The sequence below is a fragment of the Oreochromis niloticus genome, linkage group LG7, assembly GCF_001858045.2.
Source record: "Oreochromis niloticus isolate F11D_XX linkage group LG7, O_niloticus_UMD_NMBU, whole genome shotgun sequence".
Taxonomy (NCBI): Eukaryota; Metazoa; Chordata; class Actinopteri; order Cichliformes; family Cichlidae; genus Oreochromis; species Oreochromis niloticus.
This window is the reverse complement of record NC_031972.2, coordinates 9,193,694-9,214,448: the sequence shown is the minus strand read 5'-3', so window position 1 is coordinate 9,214,448 and position 20,755 is coordinate 9,193,694. Positions and strand designations below refer to the sequence as shown.

At 41.6% G+C, this 20,755-nt stretch overlaps 1 protein-coding gene across 1 annotated transcript in view; it reads right to left on the bottom strand.

The window, feature by feature from the left end:
- Positions 1–20,375, bottom strand: part of grk3 (G protein-coupled receptor kinase 3) — a 66,266-nt gene extending 45,891 nt beyond the window's left edge. The window contains exons 1-2 of the mRNA XM_003439481.5: positions 20,263–20,375; positions 5,011–5,087 (exon numbers count right to left, since the gene is read on the bottom strand). Of these exons, the coding sequence (XP_003439529.1) occupies positions 5,011–5,087; positions 20,263–20,375 (190 nt within the window). The remainder of the gene's footprint in view (positions 1–5,010; positions 5,088–20,262) is intronic.
- Positions 20,376–20,755: the final 380 nt, after the last annotated feature.

The window sequence follows — 20,755 nt, the reverse complement described above, 5'->3', positions numbered from 1 at the left end:
AGTCTTACCCCCTCAGGGCTCAGAAGTCATGGACTATGAAGACAGCAAAGGACACTCACAGTAACCTTACACTAGTTTGATCCATGTAAAGCACAAACCTCAAGTCCTCTCACTTGTCAGTATTAGATTTTCTTGCAGAGAAAAATCTGACCCACAAAACAAACTAGCTGATACAGTTTCTTCAGCGTGAAGTAAAAGAATTCCAGCAACACTGAAGTGCTTTCTTCCCGACCTTGGTTGTCATGACAGTCAACAAGGCTTGTTGAGCCCAAGGACGAGGGCTGTTGAGGGTGCTAAAATCCAACCGAACACTCGCAATGCAGTTACAATTGCTGATTAAAAATCCACTTCCTTTTCTGATGCCAAAAGCGTGGGAGGCAGCAGGACTGACATGTGACAAAACCCAAAATGAATCCAAAAAAATACCTGGCACTCATGTGAGCTGAATCCCTGAACACACCTCAAACGAAAGTGAAATACACCAAACTGGATTTGCCTGATAGATCTGTGTCAGGATATCACAACAAATTTAAAGCCGTTTCTCACTCTGGACGTGGAACAAGGCATCATTTTCCTAAGAATCAAGTGAGAGGACAAACTGGACTTTTGTCATAGAAGAACATTTCTGCTGTGCTCACACAGTTTAGTGTGATCTAAAATCACGGCTGCAGAGATTTATCTGAGGCAGGCTGATAACTAAAGCATGTGTAAGTCTCTGTGTAAGAGGGAAGACCTTACTTTGATGGTATGCAAATGAAAAGTCCGCAAAGTGAAATGTATGTTAAAACTAAGGACTCGTGCAGGTTACAGTCACCGTTTTTACAAGTGCATTCCTCAGAAAAGCAGTTAACAGACGTAAAAGGGAGGATTTTATCTGCTGCACTTTTTAGATAGTAACGCAGCAGCTCTGGGTTTTCTGGAATTATACGAGTTGCTGAAACTGCTACGCTGACACCTCCGTAGCCACGTGATTCTCGGTTGGAGTCTGTGGACAGCTATCTTGTTACTGAAACATGCAAACTTACACATTTGCCATTCAAATGTGTACAGCACACAGCTGACATCAAGCTTCACGCCTTGCAACTATTTCCCTAAGCTGGTCTGGCTAATGCAGTGCTGTTTGAGAGGCAGTACTTCCACATGCTAAAGGACCGAGCAAGTTAAGCAGAAAGGAGAAATGAAGGACCAAAAAGATTCTTCTGTGCAACATCCTGTGAGAATGATTTGACGCACGTAGATAAAATTAAAACTTGGCTCTGTCGTGTTTTCCCATCACTGATGATGACCAAAGGCACTAAAATATAAACTGAGATTTCAACGCCACCACAGATGAAACCAGAAGGTATCTGCAGCAGCTTCACTCCGATGAGACTTTGCTGTGTTTTTTTTTTTTTTAAATAATCCTGGTTCCAGTGATTGAAATGATACAGTGCAGGCCAGGCCGGTCACGTCAGGTAAAGCAGGCTGCATACGCCTGCAAGTGTTTCATCATAACAGTCCTCTCAAGAACTCAAGAGTTTCTGTTCACTGACACATACGCGCTCACTCTTTTCACCAATGCCTAGTGTGTTTTGATTGTTTGACATTACCACTGGCCCAGCTACCCCCCCCCCTCGTGCAAACATTTCACTCACATTTGCAACTACAAATAGATGTGCGAGGACTATAAAACTTATTTAACAGCACGTCCGTGAATATCAAGTATTCAGTATTGTAGCTTATGATGGAGTCAGAGCACCTTTTCTGACAAACATGACAGTCAGGATCTGAAGCGCCAGCATTATGACCAAGACAATGAAAACAGTGGAGAGGAAAAAATGATTTTTCACAGTTGACAGCAGCACTTACTGTGATCACAATCACAATAAGTGCTGACAGTAAGAAGCCCATGAGAGTCCTTAATTAAATCACCTGTTCAGCAAGCTTAGACGTGTAACTGTGGTCACTGCATTTCATACTAAAATACAATGAATTATACTCATCAAATTGGAAATTAGGCTTGTGATATTATATGATTTTATCTGACTGAAAAATTTTAAAGGGATTTTTATGTTAGTGTGACATTTCATAGTCAGTTCAACTAAACAACCTCATTAGACCTATTTGGTAAACTGTGGGGTTTTGGGCATTCATGTCAGTTCTGCCCACAGGTGCTGATGTATAATGCAAGCTCCAAAAAGCACCCATCACAAAGATCTTCAGGCAGGTTATTTGTTGTAGGTATCATAGTGAAATGCCATGTTTGCTTAATATGAGCACTTGGATTTTATTTCTATAAACTAGATGTCTAATGGCGCACATTAGGGATGCCACTTGAGTCCAGAGTGAGGATAAACCAGGGTTTGTTTTACCATGTGACTGACATGATTGACACGTTGCTAGCCTCAGTGCATGCCGTGTGTCAGCCAGACAGTGCATGCTCTTTGCTTATCGTGTCTGGTTTCAAAACACTAACCACATGCCTACACTCATCTTGAGCCTTGAAAACAGGACTCCACTAAGCACTGGGTCACAGTGGTCGTGATGGCTGCATCCACCAAGTGTGTAGACATGTTTCCCACTGTTTTTCCAGCAGTGTCCAAATTACTGAAGACAATCAACACACCAAAATAAGGATTATTACATTACTGCGAGAGTGTTAAGTTTCACAAAGGTGCCAATAAAGCATGTGGCACACCCACACAATGTGCAAGAGCCTGAGTGATAGTATGAGGTGGCAAAGAGAAAATAAGAGAGACTGCAATAAGGAGAGCAAGAAATCTGACAGAGAAGAGACCTGAAGACAAGGAGAAGGAGGCAGAGAAAATTAACACAGTCTATTCCCAAAGAGGGCACAGATCAGAGAAAAGTAAGTAAAGCTACTAGAAGCCTGGAGGGCAGCTGTGGTCCCCTGGTACGCCACAAATACTGGCACACAGCCCGTCTGCTCAGAATGGAAACACTCGGAGGAGCCAGCACGGCGACGCTGCTACCAACTGGAGGGCAGGAGGAAACAGGAAATGTGACACTCTACCTTGAGTCACTGCTCTAAACACAAACAAAGCCGCCTTACAATGAATAACTCCATACAGAGAAGTGACAGTAAGCATCTGCACAACTAGCACAGAAAAAGAGTAGTGCCACACTGAGGCTGAACACAATCCTGATTTAGACCCAAGTGCGAGAAGCCTTTGTATTACAAATCACTTCTGTGGCAAAGGAGGACTAAAAAACTGCCAAGTCCAGAAACCACTGCGTGATGTCAAGGAGGCCATGTCCATCTTTCAATTACAGTTTATAGCCTGCTTTTGGTTTCAGAGGGATTTTACTGATTGATGCTACATAACATGGCTGAGCACAAAAACATTCCGCATTAACCATCCAGTTATATCAAGTCATTTATCCCATTAATGTTAATAAGCGACAGCTTAATCTGCTACAGGCAATGATTTCTGTTTAAGCTCAGTGTCTGACACAGACGAGCAGCTTTCTGCCAGATAAAATGCTTCCAGCTCTCTCAGAGTGTAGTTAAGCAAAGAGGGGCTTTGAGCTGTGTGCTAACAGGTAGAGGATAATATTTACCAGCAAATTCATTTTTCATGACAGCATTTGCTTTGAGCTTTAAAAGCGAGGAAATGTTTGTATGCAAATATGCAAGAGAAGGGGGGGAAAAGCACTGACAGTGGTGGCTGCATTTCTTTTGGTCTGAAGTTGTGTTAGGTGGGGGTTTTTTCTGTTGTTCTTTATTTTTCTTAACATATTTGAAAAAAACAATGCTGTCAACACGCGCTGAGTGAAGTATTGCATGTGACAGTCCTGCCTGTGTTGAAGCTGCCTTTCCTGCCAAAAAATATACATTTTTGTCCTTAACAGCTCAGTGTTATTTGTTCCTTTATGGGGAAAGTCTACTTAGATCATGTAAACAGTGCACAGGAACCCTTCACTGGCTTTTGGAGCAGTGACTTTAGATAGAATCTCATTTGACCTGCAGTTTTCACCTGGAAAAAGGGCATTACAATGCAAACAGTCTGACAGACAGCACTCAGACAGATTTGGCTTGGTAGATAAACTGAGACAGTCGAGGCAACACCAACCGGCTTTGCTGTGAACAGAAGGAGTGGTTACTGTAGTTCTGCAGTTACTAAAAGCCTTTCCTTTCAGTGAGACAAATAGTGAAGCCTGTTACACATACACTTACAGAACTAGAGTAAAATCCAGTATCTCTTACTTCACTCAAATTAAATGCTGACAATAACAGTGGAGTGATTTATTCATTTTGTTTATAATTAACGGCAAACACAACTGACTAACCGTTCTATTTTACTGAGACATTACAACTGGCGGAGTGACAAACCAATCAAACATTGTTGGACCACGGTAGAAAAGCTTTAGAAAAACTGACAAACACCATCAATAGAAAAAGTGGTAATGTGTATCTGTTAGTAAATCTGTGGATGGGAGTTAAATGAAACCTCAAAGCAGAACATGTAAAGTGTAAAGCATGCCTAAGTAACTGTGGTCACAGGGCCCATATGGGGTACATGCTAATGCTTAAACACACTGTACCATAAGCAAAGTGTTAGCTATCATTAAGAGCCTGTTTATACATCATGTCCCAACAAATTCAATGAAACCAGAAGCAAAAACAGCTCCATTAGAAGCTTCAGCCACTGGAGACCAATGGCGTTTATGGTCTCAGTTTGACTTCAAAAATGACTCAAGTAACCATCATTATGACAAAACAATGATTCCAACAACGCATCCTAACTGCATAAACATCACAATATGTTCTGCTATACATTCATCCACATCTCTAATAGTTTCTTTGTTGGTTTTCTGCACTGAGGGAGATTTGTGAAGTAATAATACTGTAATGTGAGATGTTAAAAAAGAAAGCAGAACTTCACTACTGTGGCAGAATTCCTGCTACAGGAGCCATCTCTTCCTCTCTAGAGAAATGCTGCTGAATCCTAGTAACCTACGGTATGCATTTCTTTTACGCTTTAGCAGAATGAAAAGATTGAGACTTACCAATTTTCTGATTGAAAATTTTGTCAAATGTCAGTTCATCTCTCTCCTCCAGGTACTTCTGCATCACACTGCGAATGCTGTGAACACAAGGTGGTGGGGAGAGGAAGAAGCAGATTAATATGCAGCACAGTTAGCAGCTCACTAAGCTACATGCAACAGCAGCTCAGCGACAGCAGTCCCTGCCTCCCGCCAGAGATCCGTCCCAGGTTTGGAACTCTCCCTGCTACCCGTCCCCACACAGCAGGAAAGGGACAAGGACACAAGGGAGGCTACAGCAGAACCTGGAGAGATACACGCTACCCTGGGAGCAGGTGTTAATGAAAATGAGAGCAGGGAGAATGAATCAATTAGCACCCCCTCCATAGGCCCATTAACACTTCACCAGCTCACTTCATACACAACAACAGCAGAGGAAGGCTTCACCTATCTACAAACACCTCTGCATGCACACACCAAGTTGATGATACAATAGCAGCGACCTTATCAGACTTGTGCATCATTTCTCAATGTATTACAGTGCATAACTCATAAATGGGACACACCACAATAGTTAGCTTTTCAACAATGTATCAGTGTAAAATACTGAGCACTCTCCTATTGAAATGGTATTTTCAGTCTATTTTTAAGCATGTGCATGATTCATATTCAAGAGTTAACTAAAATACATTACAATATGTTAAAAAAAATGCAGGCTTTAAATTGTTTCATGTGTAAAAAGGAAATGATGCACTAAAACGATAAGTCGATTAACATCCGTCATTTCTGTCTACAAATGAAAACAACAAATTAAACTTCCAGTGCACGCACCCAGCATCAACCAAAGCACTGTCCACTGGCTACAAAAGCACTTCCATCAAACATTTGCATGAATTACAGCATACATACCATAAGACAGCCACACACACACACCCAAGCTAAGACTACAACTAAACGACTTCATGCAACTGAAAAAAGGGGTGCTATGCAAGCTACAATTCAATTTTCAATTCAATTCAATTTTATTTATATAGCGCCAAATCACAACAACAGTCGCCTCAAGGCACTTTATATTGTAAGGTAGACCCTACAATAATACATTCAGAGAAAAAAACCCCAACAATCATATGACCCCCTATGAGCAAGCACTTTGGCGACAGTGGGAAGGAAAAACTCCCTTTTAACGGGAAGAAATGTCCAACAGAACCAGGCTCAGGGAGGGGCAGCCATTTGCTGTGAGAGAAAGAAAACAGGATGAAGGACAAGGAATAGAGCCAGAGATTAATAACAAGTGTGACTCAGCAGAGGTCTATTAACACATGTTGAGTGAGAAAGGTGACTGAAAAGGAAATACTCACTGCATACAGACTTCCCAGGTCTTATTCCCACACAACTTTATCTAGTTATGTTGTAGAGCAACTTAAAAAGGCAAAAACTACAGCAGGCTGAACCCTGAATAAACCAGCACAGTAGCAGTTTCTCCGCATGGAGGATTACTCTGAAAATACAAAAACAGAACCTATCTGGACAAGAGAGTGGAAACACTACAGGCCACAGCAAGTTAGACACCAACAACAAGACCAAGGTATACACAAATTTTGTTCAACATTACATCACACTCAATATGGTGGACAACTCTCAGGCAACGTGAGCATGACATTACGTGAGAATCGTGCTGTAACGGCCAGTGCTCTGCACCCTGGGCTTGTTTGGGCTGATTTTCATGGGAAAGTGGGAATGAACATCAACTGCAGCCACAGCAACAGGAACAAGAACCTAGGAAGTAGACACTTCCTCTTTTAGAGGTTTGTGTGCCCCACTGAATCATTAGCAGCTGACTCTGGATTATTCGCACTAAACTGCACCAAATAAAGGCAGCTGGTAATATTTACTGTACAAGTCATGCCTTATTGGACACTAAACACTTGTGTGTGCGTGTCTGTGGTGGGGGGGGGGGGGGGTCTGCTACGCTGTATCTAGTTAGTGAGGTTAGCATTGAGTTTGCTAATGAAACACAATGCATTAAAATCAAATGAAGAGCATGTCAGAAGAAACCAAGCACATAATCTGCATTTGATGCTCAGGTTTTGAGAGATCACCAACTGCAGTCACCACATATAACACTGAGCAAACACACGTTTGTGTTGTTCTGGGACGGTAAGATAAGAAGCACAGTCTCACAACACTCTGATGATGGTGTCACAGATACATAGACATCGATGTGAACAGCTTTCATTGTTTTACCAGTGCAGCCCCCAATAACAGCAGCAGCAGCATTAGCTCACGGGAGCAGATGACCGGAGCAGATCAGAAAACAAAGAGCCTCCCAGTGTAGAAATGCAGTGTGACTGACAGTGACTGTGGGCAAAAAGACAGAAATAAAGCAGTATTATTTACAGGCATCCCCATGACACTGACAATCTGTGAGTGGCATGCTGTCAGAAGGGTATGAATGTAGCGTTAACGCTTGTAGGCACTACCTTCATTTATTGTGCGTCTTTATCCGCTTTGTCCACAGTCTCAACAGGTCTTAATAGCTTACTTACAACTGGGCTCGTCAGGCACTCTTTTTGGCTGCAGTGGTTATTATTATATTTGCATGCTTCCATCTCCCGTTTCTGATGGGTGACAACTTGTACTTTTCAACTCTCCTGTATCTCCCTCCCTTGCGCTCACAGATACATAACGTATATAGTAATCCATTCTCCCTGCAGCACGGACTACACTGCCCATGAGGCTGAATTCTTTAGGGCTATGCCTGTAACACTCTGCCTATTGCCTTGATATTAAATAATTTTTTGAATAATTTTTAAAGATATTTTTTCACGTCATTATGCGGGCTGCAAGTAGGGGTGACATGGGCTGCAAGATTGAGACACAGGCATTAGAGCCTCTTAATGCGTGTTTTGTTTGGGTTTCCACCGGCGTGGAATTACCAAAAATAGAGAGGGGATAGCCTAACATATGAAACAGGAAAAGAACGCCGTGTAATCCATTTATTTCAACAAAGTAATTGTATTCTGAATACCACCCTTTTTAAAAGGTAACTGTAATGGAATACAGTTACTCATATTTTGTATTTTAAATAGGTAACGGCGGTACATGTATTCCGTTACTCCCCAACACTGGCCAAAAAGCAGAGATACTAAAAACTAGAGATGGACCAATCCGATATTAGGTATCGGTCCGATACTGACGTAAATTACTGGATCGGATATCGGAGAGAAATAAAAAATGTAATCCGATCCATTAAATATCAAAAAAGCACCTCACAAAACTTGCGACATGGAACCTCGGCTCATAACCGTAGCACGTCGGAGCAGTGTGCTCACGTGATAGAGCGGCTGTGTGTATTTGTAGCCTGGCTACCAAACCAGCATTTCATCTCCGAGGAAGTTATCCCAGAGAGAAGTAAAGCAAGTGTGTAAGTTCATCTCTGAATGTTTGTAAAGCGTACCCACGTTAAGCTTAACAACCGATATATAGAGTGACTGCCTCTTCTATCTCTCTCCCTCTCCTGCTGCTACTTCAATCGTGAAACTTATTAATGATCAGCTGATCGGCTTTTCTGTCGCGAGTCCGTCTCTCTTCTTTGTTTTTGGCCCACTTTGCACCAGAAAGAGGAAACCAGCGGCTGAACAACAGCAGCACGTTTAACCTTGATAAGCTGTTGTTAGAATTTATTTAATATTACTTTCTAGACCAGGATCCTTTTCTACGTAGCTGACGGCTGGTAACTGTGCAGGGGCGGATCTAGCAAAGTTTAGCCAGGGGGGCCGATAGGGCATTAACAGAGAAAAGGGGGCACAAAGACATACTTTTCTTTCTTATTCTCATTTAAAATGTCTAGCTTTTAATAAATAATTATCTGAATCTTACACCCAAAGTTTTTATCTGATGTAAAATGTATAGAAGTCCATTACTGTATATAGTAACTGTTAAGTCTAATATACCCTAGTAAGCTATAGTACTTTTTCCTTTGGGAAGATACCATCTGTGCAGTCTGCAATTCTGTAGAAGAAAGATGTTGAATTTATTTAATTATTCTTGAAAAATAATTTATTTCTGTGCATTTTTTTTTTTTTTTTTCCACACTGCATCAAATTAAAGTTGATTACGTCGATTAAGCATCATGAGATGGAGGGTGGGGGGTGGTTCCCTATTTTTTTTTGCTGGGAGTTTGCAACCCTATTAGTTAGGTTGCTTAATATTTCTGCTAAGTACTCTTTAAAATACCAGAATAGGAAGGATGGAGTAGGTTTAAGTTTATTAGATTGATCAGTATTGCTGAACTATGAAATATTTTGGGTGCAGTGTATTTTTTTTTTTTTTTTTTAAATACATACAGGTATAACAGAATAGCTTTAGTGTTGTTGTTTATTTAAACTTGAGTATGAACTTATACAAAATGCAGCAAGATATTAAAAAAACAGTTTTATTGATTAAAAAACACACTATATCGGATTCATATTGGTATCGGCAGATATCCAAATTTATGATATCGGTATCGGTATCGGACATAAAAAAGTGGTATCGTGCCATCTCTACTAAAAAACCGGGGACACTTTCAGGTTTTTAGCTGACCTATAACAATGATGGATGTAGCTGACAGAAGACATTTAATATCAGCTTAAACGTTGCTGACTCTACTTTCACATTAAACCTGTTCAAGTATGCGTTCAAGTGTAAAATAGCTGACACACATCTCCTCCAGTCTTGTGTCAGTGTGTCGCCACGACCTCCCCTCACACAGACAACTTTTTTTGGCGTTAGAGGCGAGATAAACAAGTGTGTCTACATTACACTCCAATTTTTTTTTTTAAGTCAGTACAGCAGACAGAAATATCACCTCCTGATTTCTCTCTGATGATGATTGATCAGTGATTGATCGATCACCCGTATGCATCCAGATACAAGTGTTGGGCGTGTTTATAGGTTGGATATGCCCCTGCAGCAAGGAAGCTTTCATTTCTTATGAATCTCAGAACTTAAGACCTCAAAGAGGAAATTAGACAAATATCACCTTAATGAGCTGTCACCACTCACCCTGACCATCATCAATCTCAGCATCCACTAGCACAACCATTACAACACAATTCAACAAAATCTTCTGCTGCCTCCTCGGTGACCTTTATCAAAGCCACCCAACAGTGATTTCTGCAGCGACAAAGCAGCACCCTGGAGGCAGAGACCCTCCCAATGTTAGGTGACCTGCTTCTTCACCTCGCTACACCCCCTGACTGCATTTCACTGCATAAAGAATAGGTTTGGTACACACTTGCTATTACATTTAAGCTCAGCCTGTACTAAGCAGAAGTGATGCTAGTCACAGTAACAAGCTGCAGGTGGGTAAAGGGGTTACAAAACCAACATGTGTGAGGTCTGACTTTCAGCTCTGCATTAAAAGGTCACACACAGGAAAGGATTCTGAAATAGGTTAACTCCGATCATGTCTCTGCATTTCCTTTGGCCCCGTTTGGCGGTGGGTCAGTGCCAGTGTAAGAGGCACAAACGGCCGGCTTTCATTAGCTGTTAATCTGCACTCTGACGCTATAACAACACTGTGCTGGTGACCATTCCAGGCTCCAGGAAGTATGCACATGTGTAAATATTTAACATATTAACAGCTTGTCACTAGCATTTCTGTAGCCGGCTGTGTGGGCATGTAATTGAACTGTGCTGATAACATACTGCACAGTGCCAAGGTTCTGACCCAACTCAAACCTGCTTCAGACATTTTCAGCCCATGTCTGTAGTTCTCACGCTGTGGGAGAGCAACAACTAACATTCTATTTGCTCTGTCAATATTTCTCAAGAAAGCTTAGTTTATGACAATACAAACAGGACCTGAGTAGGTGGAAGGAACACTTGTTTCAGCTCATTTGAGCCTCCAGACATGTAATTACTGTCTTTAACAGGAAAACTCACTTTGCCAAAACTTGTTTTTCTGGCTGCTGCTCAGCCTCAAGTGGATTCAGAGGGGGCAAAGACAGCCACTTGTAAGAAAACCTGAGCAATTTTCAGATCTGCAATCATTCTCGATTAATTCACTCTGGAAAAAGTGGTTTTACTTTATAACTGGATATAAATACTCCATTAAACGCTGTATTAAATAGCAATATCTCAGTGCTGTCTGAAAAGCAAAAATATTAACAATGGCACTTTCAGGATTAAGAGCTTGTGTGGTTCTTGCACAATTTACTGTTTGGCTCAACAACAGATTTTAATGACATCTCAAATACAGAGTACAAACTGCAAATTTAAAAAACTGATCTGCAACAACTGGTTAGCACAGTTGAAATGATGCATCTATCAGTGAAAAAAAATTCACTGGCTGCAGGAGCCTGGCAGAGGGGCCGTAAGTCATCATGACTCAAGCGTGACAAAGACATGCTCCCTATTTTTGAACCGGCAGCAGGTGGAGAACTGGTCCATGTGGCAAAGCATGCTCAACAGGGCTGCAGAGAACAACACGGACAACTGACCATAAAGGCAGTCTCACCAGAGACCAACAATGACACACAGGATGGAATTTATTCATATGAAAACTGTTAAAGATCCCACTTATAGGTCTGATTCCTTATTGACTCAGCAGGAATCCGCCAAATGTCAGCATTAGTGCAGATGTTTTGGGGTTTGGGGTGAGTCCACAAACAGTATGAATGTGACTCGTCTAAGCCCGACCTGCCTGCATGACACTAATGTTAGGCTAACCAAATATTTCTTCTCAGTAACAACCACAATGCTCAGCTGGGAAACAGTGATGCTCATGCAGTGTTATCAAATATGAGCTTTTCATTTAGACTCACACTGTGTTAGCAAGGATGCTTCGGCATATTGACATCTTTTTATGCTGAAAAGGAAAACAGTGCCATGTACTAACACTGCTGTCCACTGTAAAACTGAACCCGTCTTTGCTCCGCTCCCTGCTGCATGTTCCCATCAGCACAGACAAGTTCAACATCACATTTTACAGAATAACTGCGGGAAAAACAACATAAATAGGATCAGAGGAACGGGATTCTGAATGGCGTGCTGGTCTATCATTTGACTAGACAACAATGACCAGCATGCACCACTGCAAATTATAAAAATACAAAAATATAAAAATGCTAAACAAGTTTTTCCCCTTCAAATTTAATATTTCACGTCTGCACACATGCACAGACACCACCCTGAACTCTGTGTCTCATAGAGAGAAGGCAGTTGTTTTTTGTACTTTAGCTGGAGACAGGAATTGGAAGATGTGATTGGCTGAGGGTCGTTATTGGTGAGGCCAGCTCTGGCTAAGACTCAGTCAGCATTAACTTGATCTCTATAACATAACAGCAGGTCATCCTGCCGCCATCCCCCACACATCTCTTCTCAGCTGCCGCCAGTGTTGCCGTCAAAGTCTCGCCTCACTGCCAGAGGACTCAGCGTGGCCTGCTGAGAATGTGGCAGCACCACGCTATCTCCAAAGTGCCACATTTAAGTGCAACCTTCCGGCCTCTGCAACTATGCTGCAGGAAGCTTCACACATGCACGACTGTTACAGCAGCGCATGCATTACTGGTTGCCCATTTCCACACACGCACACGCACACTTTTAATCAAGTTCTGCTTTTTTAAAAACAGAAAAGCCTGTCTCTTTTACTTGCCCTTCACATTTGTCATGATTCATTCCATTCCATTCAACCATTCCACATTCCTCTGAAGACATTCAACATACACACAATCACACTCCAACAGACAATACCTGGGCTTCTGTGTATAAAACATTTTGGCTCCCACAGAAAGGAACATCCCCAGCACTGCAGTAAAACTGAGGAGAATATTAGTTGGATTGTTCATGAACAAGATGCTCTCACAACTCCTTGACTAACACCACTGACCACCCAATGCTGTCTGACGATGTCACATTTTAGTACCCGTTCGGATCGCTGGAACCCCGGCCGAGCAGGTACTATTTTAATACCTAGTGCCAGGTACTATGACCTAATGGAAAAGCCTAAAAACCGTGGCGAACCATGGCGATTCAATCCAAGATGGTACTAATGGAAATGGGGCTTCTGAGTCACTGAAGCGGACCCCTTCACGGTGTGTGCTGTTGGTGCCTGTTTGAGTGTTTTCAAGGGCTCATCTGAGATAAGTCATGCTTGCTGTTTGGTACAGACCATCCAACAAGTTGTGCTACAGTATTGCCAGGTCACATTTCTCCATTTTATTAGTCTTGCACTTGCATTAATTACAAGATGTGTGTCTATAATTCTCCTACTCAGTTTCTGCATGCAGCTGCGAACATGATCCTAATGAGCTCACTTCTGGTTCCAAAGAACATTAATGGCTGCAGCTGAAAGAAACTTCAGAAAGTGTGTGATGCCACAAACACTCTGTCCAGCTCTTATGCTGTCTATAGTGCACGCGCACACACAAACAAGTACTGGCTGTATGTAATGGTGCGGACAGGAAATTAAAAACTAGGAACTAAACAAATGATAAATGTATAAATGTACAAATGAAGGAACAAACTAGTTTTAAAAGGCATATTAAATTAGCAATCTACATTTGATCACTATCCTCTAGCTTGTTGTTCAGTGGCACAACCCAAGCCTGCAGTCACAGACTCTACCAGGTATGTGGTAGATAGGAGGAAGGGCTGGAAACACTATGACCTACAGGCACATCCAATGGTCTCACCACTTTTTGAGGAAATGCAGTAATCGAGGATGCACATGAAGCATGTGGGTGAGACACAGATACAGCCCTGTGTAGTCAAATACAAGTTTATATCACTGAATTTTGTCAAGATAGCATTCTGTGTCAGGCTGCATAATAGTCTGATCCTTTATTATTTCCAACTCCCATTAACTTTGTCAAATGGGAGATGTAAATGAGTGTATTCGAGCTGACTTCATGAGCACTTCAGGAAATAAGCAGTGCCTCTGCAGGTCCACTTAAATACAAACCAGAGCTCTTCATCGCAAACTTGTTTGTGTTTACAGTTATAATTCATGCAGTTGTATTGGACAGCTTATTCTCTTAATGTCCTCACTGACATGTTGGAGGCACATTTTCAGCCTGGCTTCACTGACTGGTTTACTCATCAGCTGTGTTACACTGCTTTCACAGGTCCATTAGCTGAACCTTTTATCTCTGCGGCTCCTTTATGGTAATGTGTAATGTAATAAATAATAAAGCTCATATCTAGCACAGAATCATTTGATAAACCACTCTCACAAAAACATTACACTAATGATCGATTGTGTGGTTTGTTTCCTCATACAGAAACGCCTCTGCTTGTTACAGGATTCAACCTGGTGTGGTCTTTACATGGAGCAGAGCTGCCAATCCTTGGATTAACTTGCAGCCTCCATGTTTCCCTGAAGACTAAATGTCTAATGAGTGAACTCAATTAGCCCGGCATACAGTTTCACTGGTAAGTCTACACTGAGTGCTAAAGCTTTGCTCTGTTTGTGGAGACGAGCACAAAGGTCATCCACTCTAACAGAGTCCTCCTGTACAACCGGAGAGCAGCTCAGTTCTGATCAATAACATACCAGCACCTGGGTTTGCCATTTAATTTTTCTAAGAACCTCTACAGCTCCTCCTATTACAGATTTACAGATTTGAAAAAAGCAGCTAATGGTCATCCAATCAAGTAAGGGTCTGCAATTTAGAAACAGCACCACGGCTCTCCAGCTGCTGGAAAATCAGCATGTTGATGGAACCCAGTGTTCAAGTGATTCTAATCCCAGCAAAAATGGTTGCTGACGATTTGATTTTATTATGTGCATACACCGCACCACACTGTTTTAATAATATACTCAGCTCGGCGCTTGGTCTCACGCACACAAATATGAATTTGGAACACATCAGCGCATGTCAGATGTTGCTGTCATCTGTCATCAGTGGGGTGGATGCTGGGGGCTGTCAGTTTAAAGGTTCCTTTTCACTCCCAGGTGAGATTGAAGATATAGGCTTAATTATGGTTAAATGTTATTTTCTGCCACAAGGTGATCAGGACAACTGCAGACCAATTTACAACAGTAAATACATTTGAAATTAATAATATAGGTACATCCCAATACAGGTCTATATATGATCATTTCACAGTCCCAATGGGCGCAATGTTATGTTCTCCATTTGCATTTCTTTAATGTGTCAACATACGCCACCCATATGTAACTCAACATCACCGAAATTTATATGTGACAGCATTTTGTTCGACTCATGCCTAAATACAGAATGAAGAATCGGAAAAAGCGTCACATCTCTACGAGGTAAATCAAGTAAAATCTCAGTAAAAATCTGACCACTCAAAACCTTATGTGCTACAGAAAAACACAGCTATGGAAAATTAATTCTTTGGTCAGTTCCAAATACATAGAAATTAAATCCAGAAACAAAAGCAGAGCGAGAACCGTGAGCTATTCCAGGCTAAGTGAGGGGAAAGGAGACGTCACACTTTGTTCACCTGTGAGACACAGGACTCGGTTGAGAAGCCACCAAACCAAGGACTGATGCTAAATGGCCACTGAGCCAGCCGAACAGAAAACACAGAGGTCCAAGGGAAGCTGCAACACAGCAGCAAATATTTATCTTAAAACAAGCACTGCCATGTGGTAGCAATCTTAGAGCCATGTGTGGCAGTTATTTGGGCATTTATTTAGAAATTCCATATGAATGAATGAATGAGTGAATGAATGAATGAATGGGGGGTGTCATTCATAACAAAGACTGTACTCCACAATTACCAGTCATGTCTGAGATTACAACTGCGGTACTACGCTGTAAATATGTTTGAAACACAGAAGGTTATACTTTTGTGCACGCCAATAATTACACACCATACAGAAACATGGAAAAGCTTCAGAGTGAAAAATCAACACAAAAAGTAACTGTTTCAAGACAAACTCAAAAATCCAGTTAACTGACCAGACCTACACTACATGCTGCACACATGATCACCAAGTCCTGTGTTTGCTTTGTGTTCACACTCCCAACAAACTGCAGCAGCTTTCACATTACCACACCAGGAGAACCAAACCAAACAGACAAACGCACCAGTTGTTTGGACAGTACCACAAGGGTTAATCACGAAAAACACTTTAACCACAAACAAACCAATGTTTGAATGAATCACCGCAAATACACAGCTGGCCAAGACCTTTTCTGAGTCCGACTGCTGAGCGGCTCTTTTGGAGGAGGAAAGCTGCCATGTCTGAACTGACTCCTGCTATAGATTTCCACAGTGATGTGTTTCTCTCTGATCCACCTACTGAGGACTGGGTCTTCTCTCCAGCTGATGTATGGATCTCCAAATATACCTGTGGCCTGGCTAGGTAAAGTCTTTGTATGGGAGACGCACTTACTGTTGTAGTGGTACATGTTAGTGTTCTTGTATCATCACTGACAGTTGCCACACAGCACTCCACAAACAATGAGCCAATCTGCTGCTATAAAATATAAGTGTGATATTATCTAAAAGCCCTAAACAGATTTAGTCCTCTGCAAGGTATTGTCTCAATTATTAAACAATGTTCAAAGCAAAGGCTGGAATACACATTAAAATTAAGCAAAAGCCTATGTTTTAAAATCTGTGACAGCCACAAAGAAGCCCCGAAAGTTTAGTAATTGACGCACGAGTGTGTGCTACTCCAAGACTGCCGTTTTCTGTCTTTGGCTCTGTTGTGTATATTTGTTTGTGTTTTCTGAAGGTGCTTCAGATTGAGCTCTCTGGACCAGAATATACTTACTGTCAGCTTGAACTTTAAGCGCCATGAGAGAACTGTTATTTTGATTTGGTGTTTTCTAAAATAAACTGCATTGAAATTGAACCGGAGACAAATTAATTCCCAACTGAACTATTTTGTTCTGGGGAAAAAATAAAATTGGACAAAATTTGCAACAAAATTATGCCGGTTCTGATCTTTGGGTTTACATTGTTTTTAATTCTCCTTCACTGCCAATAAAACAAAGAGCGATTCACAGTTACTGGTCTCCACAAACACCGTCTCTGAATCACCCTCTATTCAATCGTGTACATTTAGAGAAGATAGAATGAGCATAAATAACACCCAGATAAAATTTGTTCATCCGCCCTTTTTAGCCACACCATCACGTACACAGAGTCAGTGCAGGGCTGGGTGCTTAAGGGCCATGAATCTCCAAGTCATAATTATTGTGTTATTCTGTGACTGAATGCTCAATGTAATGGATTAACGGTTAAGACGAGCTTCAGGTTCTGCGAGTTACTTTTAATACCACACTGGAATGAACTGAAAACAACAGCAGCCTGAGGAAAGGAAACATCAACTTTCTTACAACCTATTACAACAGTGATGCTTCAGAAACAACATGAAGCTCCTGATCCACTTGTTTAGGTTTGTTACGAATAATGAATGTGCTTTAATTTGAGCCCATGTCAGAAGCACTGACAAGCTGACTGTTAGAGGAAATCACCGGCCACTGCTGCCAGACCTGTCAGAGGTGGGAACTCTCTGCAGAGCGTCAGAGCCTTTGTTTGTGCACTGAAGGTGTCTAAAGCCTGCCAAGAGGGCGGGGCCCTCCTGCTGTTATGGCATGTAAATACATCAATGAGTTACAGGGAGCAAAGACTGATTTTTGACCTAATTCACTCCACGTGAACAACTATCAAGGCACACGCATTCAATTGGTTATCAGAGAATATGCTTTCATGTAATCATTTCAGCTGGAAAAAAATTAGCAGCACGTATTCAAGTGTCTTTCTGCTGGGCTGCCAAGACAAGTCAGCGGGAGTGGTCCAGATTGACAAAGATACAGTACCAGCAGAGCAACATTATTGGACACACAAATTCAAAATTATGCTTTTTTTGAACTTCTACTGCTAACTCAAACCTTACACACCTCCATCACTGAATAAAGAAAAGAGTAGAATATTACTCACCGCACTATGAGGTGCAGATTTTCCTATAAATGACAGGACTGATATTTGGTTCTACAACTGATTATTCATTTCTTACCACTGAAAGTCCTTCTTTTCCCCTCAGCACATCAGCTGGTCACAGGCACCTGCACTATGAAATGACTTAAACATACCCAGGGTATCTTTCTGTTATCTGGATCCACTTACCCCAACAATGGCAATCAGGATAACTCTTACATGAAGCTGGTTATCAACTCACTAAGGCACAAGCGTGTTCACATGACAGGCTTGGCGCTGGCAGCGTCTGACCAATTACACAGATTATTGGAAGAGGATTAAAGAGGATTATTACTGACAGCTGAGCAGCTAAATATATAAAATTTACAACAGTAAATATATTTGAAATTATTAACATAAGTATGTGCAAATACAGATCTACATATGATCATTTCATAGTCTTGTGGATGCAATGTTATGTTCTCCATTTGCGTTTCTTTAATGTGTCGCATTCAATGTACGCCACCCATATGTAACTCAGCATCACCAAAATTAATATGTGACAGAAATCTGTTCAGCTCACCCAAAAAAATACAGAATGAAGAATCTGAAAGTATCAAACAAAGACAATTAGATAAAATGTTAACAACTGACAATGTGTTTCAGGACATTTTAAAGAGTAACACAAAAGTAATGTAATGAGTAGTGTAATTAATTACTTTCTCCTGAGAGTACTTAAGTAATATAGTGCATTATTTTTGAGAAAAGCGTTATTTTTAATACGTTTCTTTTTTAAATAATGACCCCAACACTGATTACGCCAACATGCAGTGGTGAAACGCGTTTTTGTTTCCACCTTTAATCAGACCAGATTTCTTGCTCATTTCGTAAAGTCCTGTGCTTTGGTTGAGGTTGCTGTAGGAGCTTCTTCTCTTGGTATTACATCGTCACAGGACACTGACACAGCTCTTCCTGTCAGACATGGCCAGGCCTAACTCGTTATTGTGCACATAAACACATGGTGTCGCTATAATATCTATCCATTTTATTTATATATATATATATATATATATATATATATATATATATATATATATATATATATATATATTTATGCTTCATATTAACATTCTAGATTAAACGTTGCATTAAAAAAATAGACCTCAGAGTTATACTGTGTACTACGATGAGAAGATGTATTTATTTTATATTAGTTATAGCTTGTATTTAAAGCTCACTGAATAGGTCTGCTAATTCTCACGTCAATAGATGGACAAAGTGGTCTAAAGAAGGAAGAGTCGTAGTGGAAGCACTGGGGTGTCAGATGTGACTGTGTCAGCTGGAAAGAAGAATTCTGAATGGGACTACAGAAGTCAGGACCAGCTCTGAGTCAATCTGGCATTTGCAGCTTTCATATGCAAAAACAACATGAAAATAAATACAAAACACCCCAGAATCCAGTCGTAAAACCGTAAGGAAAAACCCATTTGTGATTACGAAATGTGGAGTACAAGGCAATAGCTCAGATCAGATCAGTGACAGTGGTACAAACTGTCCACCTAACATCTAATCCACACATAACTGCTGTTCACACAGTTAGCATTTGACTGAACTCAAATGGCGCTGTGAAATTTTCACAAAGCTCATATGAAAAGCAACCATCTCAATAACCAAATTTCAACCACATCCCCTTCAATGAACTTGCACGCTACAACCTGGACTGAAGCGACACTTTCAAGCCTCTGCTGCAGGGACAAAAGGATGTACAATTATATACAAATGGTAAGAGGTGGTGGGGGTGTACTATTTCAATAAGACTCTAGCTTTAGTCTTGAGCAACAGCCTCCTCGGTGAGCTGAACGCTTGCAAACAGCAAAGATGAGATCAACAGCTGTATAGAGTGATAATAAAGATGCATCAGAAGGATTTACAGCAGCACCGACAACACTCAGCAGCTTCAAAGAATGAATTACACTGGCTACAAGACACAGATTTCGGATCAGACCTTCAGTCAAGAAAGCCCGGGAGCAAAGAAAACATGTCTGACAAGCAATGGACACCAGAAACGATGGCAAACAAAATGTGCAGGTAGCTCCAACACGGTGGATCATTGGATTCACTTCTTGTTAACTTTAAGCTGTACGACAATGATGGTTGAAATGCAGATTTTACGAGGCCAGGGTTTGCTCCATGTTCTTAGAAACCTAAAGTAAGAAAAAGCTTTACAGTCATTTCAGTCCCCATCAAAGGTAAGGCACAGGTTTGAGAGGAAGCACGCCTCCATCGCCATATATGGTCGCGTAGCATGCACAGAAAATGTCATCCATTTCACAAAAACACACGCACACACACACAAAAGCCCAGCATCAAAGTCCCCATGGATGTGCTTACCTAGGCTCAGGCAGGATGATTTTCTTGCTCGCCCGGGCCGCTGGAGTAGATTTGCTCTTCTCCATCGCCATCAAGTAACTGACATCGGCGAGCACCGCTTCGAGGTCCGCCATCTTTCGACCCTGGGACGACCAAATCGATGAAATAACCGGGCTGGGGAGGGTGGCTTCTGATTTAGGGGCTTAAAAACAACGTCCTCGGCCAGATGTGACCCACATCAAGGGCCAAGGCGCGCTGTGGGGGCCGGATGAATGGACGGCGGCGCGGACCGTCTGCTGGGAAACGGCGGCGTTGTCTGCGGCTCCAAGTCTGTTCAAACTACCATCGTTGTCACGTAAAAGAGGAAACTTACGAGGGGAGACATAGGGTAGGGGTTAGTCGAAATATCTGCAGTAAGCAGGCCCGCTAGATCCACCGTCCTTGCGATTCCATGTAGCGCAAGGGGAGAGAGTAAGGACCTGTGATGTGTCTCACACAGGTAGGTGCGATGCAC